This window comes from Grampus griseus, assembly GCF_964374135.1.
Source record: "Grampus griseus genome assembly, chromosome: 1".
In the NCBI taxonomy this organism is placed as follows: Eukaryota; Metazoa; Chordata; class Mammalia; order Artiodactyla; family Delphinidae; genus Grampus; species Grampus griseus.
In genome coordinates this window covers 128,590,972-128,604,342 of record NC_139017.1, presented here as the reverse complement: position 1 = coordinate 128,604,342, position 13,371 = coordinate 128,590,972, and the positions used below count along the sequence as shown (strand labels likewise).

The 13,371-nt window shown below is 42.3% G+C and overlaps 1 protein-coding gene across 1 annotated transcript in view; it reads left to right on the top strand.

The window, feature by feature from the left end:
• The window catches only part of ROR1 (receptor tyrosine kinase like orphan receptor 1), a gene marked incomplete at its 5' end in the record, with an annotated part of 407,774 nt that overhangs the window by 369,781 nt on the left and 24,622 nt on the right, over positions 1-13,371 (top strand). The window contains 3 exons of the mRNA XM_082676710.1: positions 1,559-1,686; positions 3,788-4,105; positions 5,366-5,611. Of these exons, the coding sequence (XP_082532836.1) occupies positions 1,559-1,686; positions 3,788-4,105; positions 5,366-5,611 (692 nt within the window). The remainder of the gene's footprint in view (positions 1-1,558; positions 1,687-3,787; positions 4,106-5,365; positions 5,612-13,371) is intronic.

Genomic DNA, 13,371 nt, shown 5'->3' with positions numbered 1-13,371 from the left:
GGAGGACTACACTGAAGATACTGCTCCCATCTCCACCTTCAGAATGACTGTTTTAGTGAATAGGGAGTAGAAAGCAACTGAAAACCAGTGTCTTTGAAGGATCAGCTCTATCAGATTTTTTCACCTGGTTTCCTATTCTAGTGGGCTTTCTAGACTCCCTCACTGAACCCTCAGGTGTGGAAGTCCAGGGTCACAGCACTGACCACAGTCGCTTTTACAAAGTAGAGGCTTAGTAAATAATTCTCCTTTAAATAAATGTCTTCTTCGGTTACTGTAAGTGCTTTAATAATAATTGTATGTTACCTCAGTGTAGCGCTTTTTAAAAGCTTTTACACAACTTGATAGGATCCTCATGACTGTGACTTACAGGGTCGAGAGGTCAATTATTAGCTTCATCTTATAGATAAGAAAACCATAGCTCAGAGGACTTGGGAGGTTGCCTAAGGATATGCAAATGTTAAATGTAGAAGGAGAATTTTGTTCTCCTGATTTTTGCTCTAAAGTACTTTAACTTAGAAGCTAAAGAGGAAAAATGATGGTTTGTTCAGATGATGTGTTGATTCCAGCCAGGTTAATGGGGGAGGAGCATCCAGACTAGAAGTCCGCCCGTAAACCTGGCAGATAGCCTTCTGCTTGGCTGTGGTCTGCCTTTCAGAAGCAGATTGATATTCTGTACTCTGGTGTCTTGAGATTATCATAGGCCCTTGTGGGAGGTTTTGGCCTCTGTCCTTTCAAGCTGAACCTGCCATCTTGGGTCCTAATCTCCAGCCTTAGATCTCCAGCCATTTGCCAGACTGTCACTAATCACATCACTTTCTGGTATCCCCTTGTCTTCAGAATAAAATCTCTGCCCTCTCTTTTATTATTGTCATTTGAGGCAGCAAAAATTTTTTAAAGATCATTTTTTTTAAGTTTTAGGGGATTAGGAAAGCAAGCATCCATTGGCATTTGCTCTGGATTTCCTGGGATTTAGTGACTCATTTGAAATTGTCCGGTCCGTGGTTTGCCATGGACCTCTCTCTGCAGGGTGGAGAGAATAGGTCTCGAGCAGGAGCCATGTAACTGGACTGCCCTCTGGTTTCTTTCCAGCTGCCCCCAGCTTCTCACCCCGTGGAGTCTCCTAACTGACATATCAGTCCGAGTGTACCTTGGTGATAACGCGCCCACGCCTTTGTAGCAAATGAAGAGGAAATAATCTGTGCTTAAAAAACGAAAAACTGTAGAACATGTGCCCAGATTTCCAACTCATTCCCTCTTTACTCTTACAACTACATCATCTTCCAGCCCACCACCAGCTGCGAAAATAAAAGTGTTTTCTCCCATATTTAAGGATGATTTTGTGCTTCAGGATGATTTTTCTGGGGGTGAAGGAAACTTGACCGACGTGACCAACATGTTTTAAACGATGGAGGGAACTGAGGAAAAAGTCGGATTCCTTAGCCCACTCTTTAGGATACTGCGCCCGACTGCGCCCCCTAGTGACTGTCTGGGGCATCGCGCAGTCAGAGCCAACTGCAAGTGTGTACTGCACCCTCTAATGTCTGTGCTCTGTTTTTAGAGATGAGTACGAAGAAGATGGATTCTGTCAGCCGTACAGAGGGATTGCGTGTGCAAGATTTATTGGCAACCGCACTGTCTATATGGAGTCTCTGCATATGCAAGGGGAAATAGAAAATCAGATCACAGGTAGGTAGCAATGAAATTATATTTATACTTTGCATAAAAATTTTTCTCGCCAGAAGTTTTACAGAGCTCTTCTCTTGACAAAGGATTAGGCTAAGCATAGGGGTTAGGAGCAGGGCCATAAAAAAGCAGGAGATGCAATCTCTGCTCTGGAATTTACATTAGAATAATTTATTGAGTTTGCCCTTAGAGGAAAAGGAGGCTTTGAGAAGTCTCACATTCATTCAAACACTCAATAAATATTATTGGGTGCCTTTGGCATACCAGGACCTGGGCTGGGCACTGGGGATGTGATGCTGTGGGGAATAAGCCAGGTACGTTTCTGCCCTCACAGAGCTTACTGTTTGGAAGCAACGTTGTGTCGACTGAAAGCAGATGAATTTAGAGTCCATAATTCTGGATGCTAATCCCAATATTGCCATTACTGTGACTTTGGGGAAAGTCTCTTACTCTCCATGGAAATCTCTTTCTTTCCCTGTGAAGTGAGCGAGGAGGCAGGATGATCATAGGTCTCTTCCTGCTCTAGCTTTCTCTATTTTACCCTTCACTTTCCTGAATTGAAAGTATCTTTTTCATGGAAATCTGATAGTGAGGCACTACCTAGCACGCGTGAGGTACGTAGTGTCGGCCACCTTGCACGATTTCGTACACCTAGTCCTGGTGGTTGCGGCCGCCTGTGCCTCTCCCGTTAGTGTAGTTATTATGCCTCTGTGCCCCGTACCCTGGCAACACATTAAAATGGCCTTTCTGAAATTCTAATAAGGTTGCCAGCTTTAGCACTGAAAAATACAAGACACCCAGTTATATTTGATAATTTTTTAGTATATGTCCCAAATGTTTATCTGAAGTTCACGTGTAACTGGGTCCTTTGTAGTTTATCTGGCAACTCTAGGATCTAAGAGAGGCAAGAACAAACCCAAGGCAGGCACACAGAACAGCCAACAGTCCAGAAACTATGTCCCGTGAGGACTTTGAAGGAGCTGAGAGAGGGCCAGGGGAGCTATTTAACCCGAAGAAGCAGCTGTAGGAAGATGTATTTGCCCATTGCGAAAGCCCTCAGGCTTTCAAGCGGAAAGACTCTGTGAAATTCCGGAGCGGAAGCAGGACTGTTGGGGAGGGGCTATTGAAGAAACCTTTCAACCTAGTAAAAGAACATTTGAACATACTTTTTACTAAGTATTCACAAAAATAAATGGGAGTTCTGATATAAATATTTGGTCACCCAATTATATTAATCCTCTTTTGGACATTTTCAATGGATATCAGCTTACTGGAAAGTATTAACATTTTTTTTTTAATCCATTTAACTTTTTTAACACAGCATTTCCCAAACTTGTTTGCTTATGGAACCCCAACTTCTCAAACACTTTTAACATTCTACAGAATTAATGTTCTGAGGAACATACTTTGGGAAACCGTACTAACAACCTCTTAGGCTGCCTTGTGAGTATAAGCTCCTTGTCAGTAGAGTTATGCAAAGGCTAGTGCCCTTTTTGTACAGGGATAAGAGGTTAGGCTAAGTGACCACTAATATTCTATAATACACACTGAAACAACTGAGTTGTGCTCTTCGAGAACTTCCAGATGAGTTGCCTCATTTTCAGAAGATGGAATAGAAAGTATTCAAGCCACAAAGAAATTAAACAAGTTACCCAGAGTCATCCAGCAACTCAGAGGCAAGACACAGAACTAAATCCTGTGATGGGGCTCAGTCACTGCATAAAGCAAGTTCTGCCCTGCAGCTGTCACATGTTTTAGAAGCCTCACAAAACTAATAAAAAGTACCGGATGAAACGCAAAGTTCTGTTGCTTTGTAGTAAAAATGAAAAATATATTGTACTTTAACCTAATTAATTCTTTTTATTAGGAAACGGTACGTATGTAACTTAATCCTGTTTTTTTAACTTTGTAGTCAAAATTATTTTTTTCAAGCCAGTGAAAGTAAGCTGCTTAGACATCTGAAATGAATCTCCTTCTCTTGGCCTTGTCTGTTTGAGCACAGCAGATTCTTTCCAATGTGTGTTTACATCTGATATCTGTTGACTAGATAACCGGGAGAGATAAACCCTGCCCCTGGGAGTTAATAATTGTGTTTGTTTTCCAGCTGCCTTCACCATGATCGGCACCTCCAGTCACTTGTCTGATAAGTGTTCTCAGTTCGCCATTCCTTCCCTGTGCCACTACGCCTTCCCGTACTGTGACGAAACCTCATCTGTCCCAAAGCCCCGGGACTTGTGTCGCGATGAATGTGAAATCCTGGAAAATGTCCTGTGTCAGACAGAATACATTTTTGCGAGATCAAATCCCATGATTCTGATGAGGCTGAAACTGCCGAACTGTGAAGATCTCCCCCAGCCAGAGAGCCCCGAAGCTGCAAATTGTATCCGGATTGGAATTCCCATGGCGGATCCTATAAATAAAAGTAAGTGGTAGCCCCTGACCTTCTGTGCTGCCTCGGGGGCCGGCAGCCGCCTGAAAACTGGATCTTGATCCCTAGTGATGGTTCGTGTTGATAGATTACCTTCCGATGGGCCAAATACCGTGTGGGGCTGAGCATTCAGCGGTGGATGAGAGGCAGTGCCTATCTTCAAGAAGTTGCATGACGATGATAATTTTAAAATATGGTTTCTGGTTCCTTAATAACTTAAAAATAGAACTGCCATACGTCCCAGCAGTGCCACTCCTGGCTATATACCCGAAAGAATTGAAAACAGGTGTTCAGACAAAAACTTGTACAGAAAGGTTCATGACAGCTCTATTCACCACAGCTAAAAGGTGGAAGCAGCCCAAATGTCCATCAGTAGGTGAGTAGATAAATACATTGTGGTATATCCACATAATGAAATAGTATTCATCCATGAAAAGGAGTAAAATCCTGTTACATGGTACAACATGGCATGAACCTTGAAGATACTGTCATAGAAAGAAGCCAGACACCACTGTATGAGTCCATTTATATGAAATATCCATAGTAGACAACTCCATAGAGATAGAAAGCAGATTAATGGTGGCCAGGGGCCGGGGGAAGGGGAGAGTGGGCAGTGACTGCTTAAGGAGCATAGAGTTTCTTTGGGGGATAATGTAAGTGTTCTAGGATGAGATAGAGCTGAAGGTTGCACAATATTTTGAATGTTCTAAATGCACTAATGGTAAATTGTACGATATGTGTGTTGTGCCACAATTTAAAAAATATGTATATGGAGGCTTACCTCCATCCTCCTTCGTCTCACCTCCATGAAACAAAAGACTTTTTCTGTGCATTTCCCATGTGCACTGGCATGGCAATGGCCCTAACCCCTGGCAGAAACCCATAGTGCCCTGCCGCTAACTAACATTTTCTGAGAACTAGATTCTTTATTACAGGACTCATGTGCAGAAATGGAAGAAACAGTCCCTGCACCATTCACTAGGAAATGACTCCAGTGCCCCCAGGTCCCACCCCAGTTCTGATTCTTTTCTGTGTTCAATATCAAAAATACTTGTGGAGGACTGGTTCTCTTCCTGAAGCATAAGCTGTAAATCCTCCCAGGAATGTCACTGCAAGGCCCGCTCTGTGTCCCATCAGGGAAGCCTCGGCCGTGAGGGTAATCGCACGTCCTCCCTCCAGAAACTGCTGGCCGGGAGCTCCTGCACCTCCTCTGCTTCTCTCTCACAGTTTGGGCTCTTCTTCTGTGTTTTTCAGATCACAAGTGCTATAACAGCACAGGTGTGGACTACCGGGGAACTGTCAGTGTGACCAAATCAGGGCGCCAGTGCCAGCCGTGGAATTCCCAGTACCCACACACACACACCTTCACCGCCCTCCGCTTCCCAGAGCTGAACGGAGGGCACTCCTACTGCCGCAACCCAGGGAATCAGAAGGAAGCTCCCTGGTGCTTCACCTTGGATGAAAACTATAAGTCTGACCTGTGCGACATCCCAGCATGTGGTAAATACCGTCATTGCCTTTAAAGGATTCAGTCACTTTAAAAGATCCGCACTCCATGCCCCTTCCCTTAGGAGAATCGTGTAAGGGGGCAAAGGAGACTGATAGTGTTTGTTTGATCTCAAACTGTTTCTAGGATAGATAAACCTTGCTGCTTTGACATAAAACATGTTTTAGGGTACCAAAGCACACTCTCAAGGAGGAAACTGCTTTTATCCCTGCAGCCATTGTGTTAGTGTGTATAACAGGCACCGTCTCCCCAGAAGTACAGCTTATCACCATCATTCATGTAGTGAAATGTGTTACCCACGATGGTCTGTGTCCAAGTGTACCTTTTTTAGCACAACAGGTGTATTGGAAGCAGAAAGAGAATTGTTTTCCCTGTGTCCTTGAGAACACCCACAAGGGAGGATGAATCTATAGCCATTACTCAGTGATCCAAGGCAACCTGTGGATAAACTGTGTCCTTCATCTCATCCTTTTATACTGCAGACGTATAGAAAGAAAATGAAGTCTCTGAATCAGTTTGTTCCTTTTTCTAGAAAATATTTGGAAGGCAGGAGAAAGAGAATGGAAATGCTGCTGGTACCTGGAGTCTCAGACTTTTTTGGAACTGATTCAACATCCTTATCCTAGTTCTACTGATAATGTCATCTGGGTTTCCCAGGCGTAGTGGGAGAGTCAGGATGTCACAGGAAAGCCACACCAAGTAAAATGGAGCTAATAATGATATACATCCAGGGTTTATTGAGAGAATAAATGAGTTGATATCTGGAAAACTCTACAATGTCTGGAAGATAATAAATGTTTAATAAATATTTTCTAATGTAATTATTATATAGTCAATATATAAAGAGGAATTTATTATAATTAATATGTAGTCTTCACATATAGAGGAATGCTTGCTCTCAGTTTAGCAAATATTGTTTGAGCCCACTATGGAGTCAGGAGTGTGAAAAAGGAAGAAAATACGATTCATGTTACAATGGCAATGCAGTGTGTGTGATATAGTAGAAGTTAGCACAAATGCTGTGGAGTAAAGAAGAGGAAGCTAAAACATACTACAGAGGTCATTAGGAAAAAGTAATAAAAATATTAAAAGAACCCTTAGTGATAAAAATTTGGGAAACTATTATACTACAGTTTCATTCTTACATGTTACCTGTTACCACGGTATCTTTTCCTGCAAAATGATTTTATAAATGGTTAAACATACTCAGTTTGAGAAAGAGGTAAGCAGACCCTTTTTGTGTCGCTGGGCTTTAAAATGCCTTCATATGCAGCATAAAGAACAAATTATGAAGTTAACTCTTCCAGAGCCACCATTGGAAACATCAAAGCAAATTATCCTGTATTTTTTAAATGGTTTGCACTTAAAATTTATGACTTTTCCCAATGTTGCTATATTCAACATTAATAGGAAAGGAATAAAATAAAATGTAGATTTATAATCATTTACTTAGTTGCCTCATCCCTTCTCCTACACCAGGTAGGTGTGAAGATTTGCAAGAGAGCCAGGTATAAAAGCAATACTTACTGAGCATTTCCCATGTGCCAGGCGTCATTCTTAGAGTTTCAGAGGCTTTATTTAAGATAAGGGGGTTAAGAGGGTTAAGAATACCCTCACGTTGTGACAGGTATTCTTAACCCTATGCTGCCAAGGAAGAAACGGAGGCTCAGAGAGCAACAGAGTCACCCCGCTAGTCTGACTCCAAACTCATCTTCCTGTTACTTCACTGTGCTATCTCAGGAGACTGACGTATGTCCTTAAGGAAACCAAATGAATTATTTTAAGGAGGAAACACATTGTTTACTCAACTCTGGGTGAACACCGTTGTCCTTTAGGTGACTTCTGACCCTTAATTTCCAACTATAATCCTCATCAGAAGTAGGGAGATAATCAGACATAGCGAACATACTTGTGGTTGCCAGGGGGGAGGGGGATGGGGGAGGGAAGAATTGGGAGTTTGGGATTAGCAGATGCAAACTAGTATACATAGGGTTGGATAAACAACAAGGTCCTCCTCTGTAGCACCAGGAACTATATTCAATACCCTATGAAAAAGAATGTATACCAAGATATGTATATCTGAGTTACTTTGCTATAGAGCAGAAATTAACACATTGTAAATCAACTATGCTTGAAAACAATTTTTTAAAATAATATAAAAATAAAGAAGTAGGGAGATAATTTGCTCATAAACTGGAAGATTTGTTGATAATCAGATTCAAGCTTTATTACAATTAGTTTAAGTCAAGATTCGAAATGATACCTAAAACATGTATTGCTTTCCATTTCAACGGTGTTCCTAAAGCAGTCAGACAAACACACTCTCCAAAAGATGAAAGAAACCCTTGAACAGTCTTTCAGACTGTGGACACAGAAAGAACGACCACCTATACTACCTACCATGTGCCTGCACGGTGCTTTGTACTTTACGTCTTCATCTCCATTTAAAACTCATCACCACGCTATGGGATAGATGTTATTACCATATTCCACCAAGGTTCAGAAGGGTTAAAGGACTAGTCTAAATGAGACAACTCATGGGATTGGACCTTGAACCCTCGTCTACTTGCACATAGCTCTGACCAAACTCAAAGCTTGCACTCTTTCCCCAGACACTCTGCTGTTTCCCATTTAAAGATTTTTCAGAAATAAATAAAAGAGTGACAATAGGGTCAACCTCTGGATTTCAGTATACTGAGTCCCATAACATGATACGACAACTAAACATGTTCCCTTGCTGATGAAGAATTCCATCATAGTATTGCTCAGTATATTATTATTGTATTAATCAGTACAGTGATGTTGGAAACCCTAAGATATTTCTTTTTGAATATCAATCTGCATAATTCTGAGGACAGGTTCATTCTAGTCCTATGAGGGATAAATTTAGATGGAAGTTAAATCTGCAGATAACAAGCCAGTTTTCACCACTTACAATAATACTTTTTTTAAAAAGAAACTTTCATTTCATTTGGAAAGAAAACAGTTCCTTTTGAATTCTTCAGGCCAAACCACAAATACATCCATTAAAGGAACAGGGAATCCTTGACATGTGATCAATAAGAAGCTGCTGAGAGGCCAGCGGCTCCCCAGGGTATGAAATAAAGAAGAGAGCAGGTCGGCATCAACTGTTGCTCCAAGGCAAGGCTTCTTGTAATTGCCCCTTCATAGCCCACCTCTAACAAAATAATCATACTAGAATCCTACTTTTCTTTTTTTTTTTTGCGGTACGTGGGCCTCTCACTGCTGTGGCCTCTCCGTTGTGGAGCACAGGCTCTGGACACGCAGGCTCAGCGGCCACGGCTCACGGGCCCAGCGGCTCCGGGGCACGTGACATCCTCCCAGACCGGGGCACGAACCCGCGTCCCCTGCGTCGGCAGGCGGACTCTCAACCACTGCACCACCAGGGAAGCCCGTAGAATCCTACTTTTATAACATTTCATTAGAGCATATGATTTTTTTTCTCATTTCATCCTTACAAAAATCATAAAAGATAAAGCAGGAATTTCCTGCCCTACTTTAACATATGAGACAACCAAGGCCCAGGGAAGTGGTAGGACTGACCCAAGAACACAAATTAGTTAACAGAAACCAGGTCTCCTATCCCTAGGGCCACTCACTGCTGTTTGTTCTGTACCAGTGGTTCTCAAACAGGGCAAGTTTTGCCTTCCAGGGTGCATTTGGCAATATCTAGAGATGTTTTGGTCATCGCAGCTGGGTGGGGTTGGGGGATGCTACTGGCATCTATTGTGTAGAGGCCAGGGATGCTACTAAACATCCCAGAGTGCACGGAACAGCCCTCACAAAGGATTATCCAGCCCAGAACGCCAGTAGTGCCAGGTTTGGGGAGCGCTGAGACTGAATAAGAATTATACAATTTAGACTGTAGAATACAGCATATTGTATATACTGTATAAATTATACAATTTAGACTATAGAATAACAATATTAAGCAACAGTTAACATTTAGTGAGTGCTTACAAAAAGCCACTCTGCAAAGAGTTTTTTATGCATTATCTCATATATAATAGTTCTATAACTGTATGAGTTGAGTTTTATTCTACCCAAGAAGAGAAAAATGAGACATAGGTTAAATAACTTGTCCAAGCCCTCATGGTTAATAAGAAGTAGACCCAGGACTCAGAACTATAGCCAGTCTTGTAAATTCTATGATTTATATATATGTGTATTTGTGTGTTTATGTATACAAATAGGTAGGTAGATGGATGGATAGATAGATGATAAATAGATTGATAGAGATACTGAGGATAAGTTTGCATCTTATAATGAGGTGTAAGCTGTGGGGCATATCTGAAATGAGTTATTTTCCTCCTTCCTCTCAAATGGGATGGAGTCTCATGGGAATGTTCCTGCATTCTTTGTTAAGTCAAAGTTAAGGAGGTTTCAAAATCTCCACGGGGTTTCTCATTTTCCTACTGATATCTTTTGTTTTCATTTCAACTAAGTAAGGCTAAAAGAAGTATAGACCTAATTAAATGCAGAATGTGAGCATTTGTTGTACTTTCTAGAATAAAGGCACTTGAGAACAGTCTGCCCCAGATTGTTTTATCTGTGAACTTTTACTCTAAGACAGAACATAAAATTAAACACAACCAAATATGTCTGCTGTGAATTCTGGGAATTGGCTCCGCGAGGGCTGTGTGCGTGTGCCCAGGCAGTGCCTGGGAAAAGCTAAAGAACAAAAGATAGTTTGAGCCAGACTTGACCTCTCATATTCCCTGTCTTTTCTTTCCTATCCCAGGCATCCAGCAATTAGAATGGTTATTATTTATTAATTCACTTACTAAAACCAATATGTGTTGAACTTCTACTACACTTTAGATTTTGCTAACAAGCCACACCCTCGTGTAGCTTACAATCTAGTGGAAGAATCAGATGAAAAAAATACAAATCACGTTAAGCACTGTCTTACAGTTCCCAGCGTTAATGTGTGCTGTTATGTGCTTTTCTGTTTGTGCCGTGATGTCTGCTGTTGGTTGAACACTGTGCTAAGTTCTTTACAGCAGCATCTGGCCTACGACTTAGCTGATGCTCAATAAAATGTGCTGAGTTAACCCTCATAATAACCACATGTTAAAGGTATCTCCTCCATTTTACTGATGGAGAAGCTGAGACAATGTTATTTTTACTAAAGCCAAGATCAGATCCACGGGACTCAAGGTCCAGCCTCTGTCCACCATACTACAACTACTTAAAGGACACATTCTAGCTTATTCAGAGGAATAAACATTCCTTTATAACTTTCCTCTTCCCTTTGATCCTTATGAGCTCTCTAGGTCTTTGATTTTCTTAGCTGAAGCTGCACAGATGCAGGAATGGAGCCCCCAGCCACAAGACATCTACTCTGAGACCCCAGGGTGCTCTAGTTAGCCGCAGCCTGATAGGGACTAGGTCCCCCGGCAGCTCCACCCAGGCCTCACAGCGTTTGTCCTTTTCCCATTAAGCCCTAGATCTCCTCCCTTCCTCGCAGCCCCAGGTCCCCAGTCCTCAGAGTTGGCCATCTTCTGTGAGATCCTGCCTGCAAACCTTCATTCACTACGCTCTCACCTCTAGTCACTGTGGCCACCTTCCAAGCCAAATACTGTGGGCTGGGTGGAAACAAAGTTGAAAAAGAAACATTTGCCTCTGTTCTTTCCAGCTGGCACCTAGGCACACCTCCCAGCTTCACAGCTTCACTGTAGCCCTTATCATTGCTTTTCTGTGCAGCCCTGAGTGGTGAACCGTGGAAAATATCTGTTTCTTTGGGAGCTCCTTTTGCAATGACCTAGCCATTTGCCCTTGTCCGTATTCTACCACAGAGCTTATATTCTGTCTCCCCAACTAATTGAGATCCCCTATTTCTTTCTTTCTTGAATTGTATGGTGAGGCGGAACCTTGATTACATTCATGTTTTCATATTCAAACCTTGGCCCTTTATTTCACTCTAGATAAGTCCTGAGCCACAGTTCTTCCACTAGCCAGGTCAGCATGTCCGATTCACCTCTAATTAAAGGTCTCTCCATCTACCAAACAACCAGAACTTCCAAACAGCAGTAGTCTAAGTCCCTTACGTACGAACCTTCAGGTTGCAAACTTTCAAAGATGCAAACTCACGTTCCATCAGCGTCAGGCGTGAGTGAAATTGCAGCTTGCCCTCCATCTCCTATCGCTGACGATCCTTCAGCTCTACCATCTCCCACCTCCTCTCCCTCCTCCAGTCAGTAATTCTTCTTGCCTGTTCACTCGATGCCAGCCCCTGGATGCCAGCTGTTGAACTGTACTACTGTACTTTTCAAGGTACTGTAAGATTAAAAATGTTTTCTTTATTTTCTGTGTTTGTTTTTAATATATTATTTGTGTGAAAAGTATTATAAACCTATTACAGTACGGTACTATATAGCCGATTGGGTTAGTTGGGTACCTAAGCTAACTTTGTTGGACTTACGTACAAATTGGACTTACGAACGTGCTCTCAGAACGGAACACGTTCGCATGTAGGGGACTTACTGTGTTGTTTCTACACCTAAACCAGCTTCACTGAAGAGTACCCATTGATAAGAAAGTAGTGAACCATTTGGCTCAATTTGGAGTTTTCATACCTGGCCTGTTGCTTTTGTATTTCCTTTTAAGTCCTTGCCTTGCAACGGTTTGCCAAAGGGCACGTTGCCCAGTTCTGTGCCTGAATAGCCCTGACTTGTCCCATAACCTTACAAACACCCGCCCTGGGTTCTGCTTTGTCACAAACCATTTTCTCCAACGTGGTGGTTTACAGTTTGGGGCAAGGCAGATGCTTTCCAGATTGCGAACATTGCAGTTTTTAACTCGCTCTGTCAGCAGCCTTCTCCCATATTTCACAGAAGACCTGTTGTAAGGCAATTTGTCTTTCAGCCATTTCTTCAAACCAAAATTGAACATTACAGTGAATGGGGGCGGGCGGGGGGGAGGAGGTAGGAGGAAGGAATAGAGTACTGCTTTTTATAGTCTGAAGTTTTCCGGAAGGGTTGTTTTTGTGCTACAGAGATTTTCAAGATGTACTTTGGTCTCCAGTCTTTATATATTTTCGACAAAGTAAAGGACAATAGTTACCGAAAACTTATAACTGAGTCATGTTATATAAACATTTTTCACCAGGAAATAATTTTCTCTCCAAAGTTTTTTTATTGTCCCCAGTATGCATTGAGTCATTTACGCAGTGTGTCAGCTACTCTAGCAATAAGCTTTTGGAAGCCCTTAACCCTTCGGGCCCAGTACCACGCCAATAGGAAATGCTGCTCGTCATCTTGGACTTTTGGTGACAGAATTCTGCTATAACACCACAATGATTGTTGTTATTGGCTTTGCATCAGTCAAGATTCTGGCAGGAAACAAAAGGCACAGGCAAATAGACTAAGAATTTTATAAAGAGATTGTTTTTAAAGGTGTTGGCAGAGTTGGGGTAAACCAATGAGGTACAGGACCTGGGGCTAGCAGGAGTGAGAAGCATTACCATTCTAGGCCTGGAGAGTCAAGGGAATGATCGGTTACCCCTCCCCATAGAGTACAGCTGAGGCTGAAGAGAGGGCTGTCCAGTGTGTGCTGTGGCCTTTGGTGGAGGGATGCAGAACACACCAACCCTACTCTCTCTTCTTGCCCTGGGGTTCTTCTTATCATACCAATGCCTCCTATCAGCTGGACATAACTGGAAGCCAGAGTCCATTACTCCTGTACATAGAGGTCAGCCTCAGCATAGAGCTGGATAGAAAAGGACTAAGAC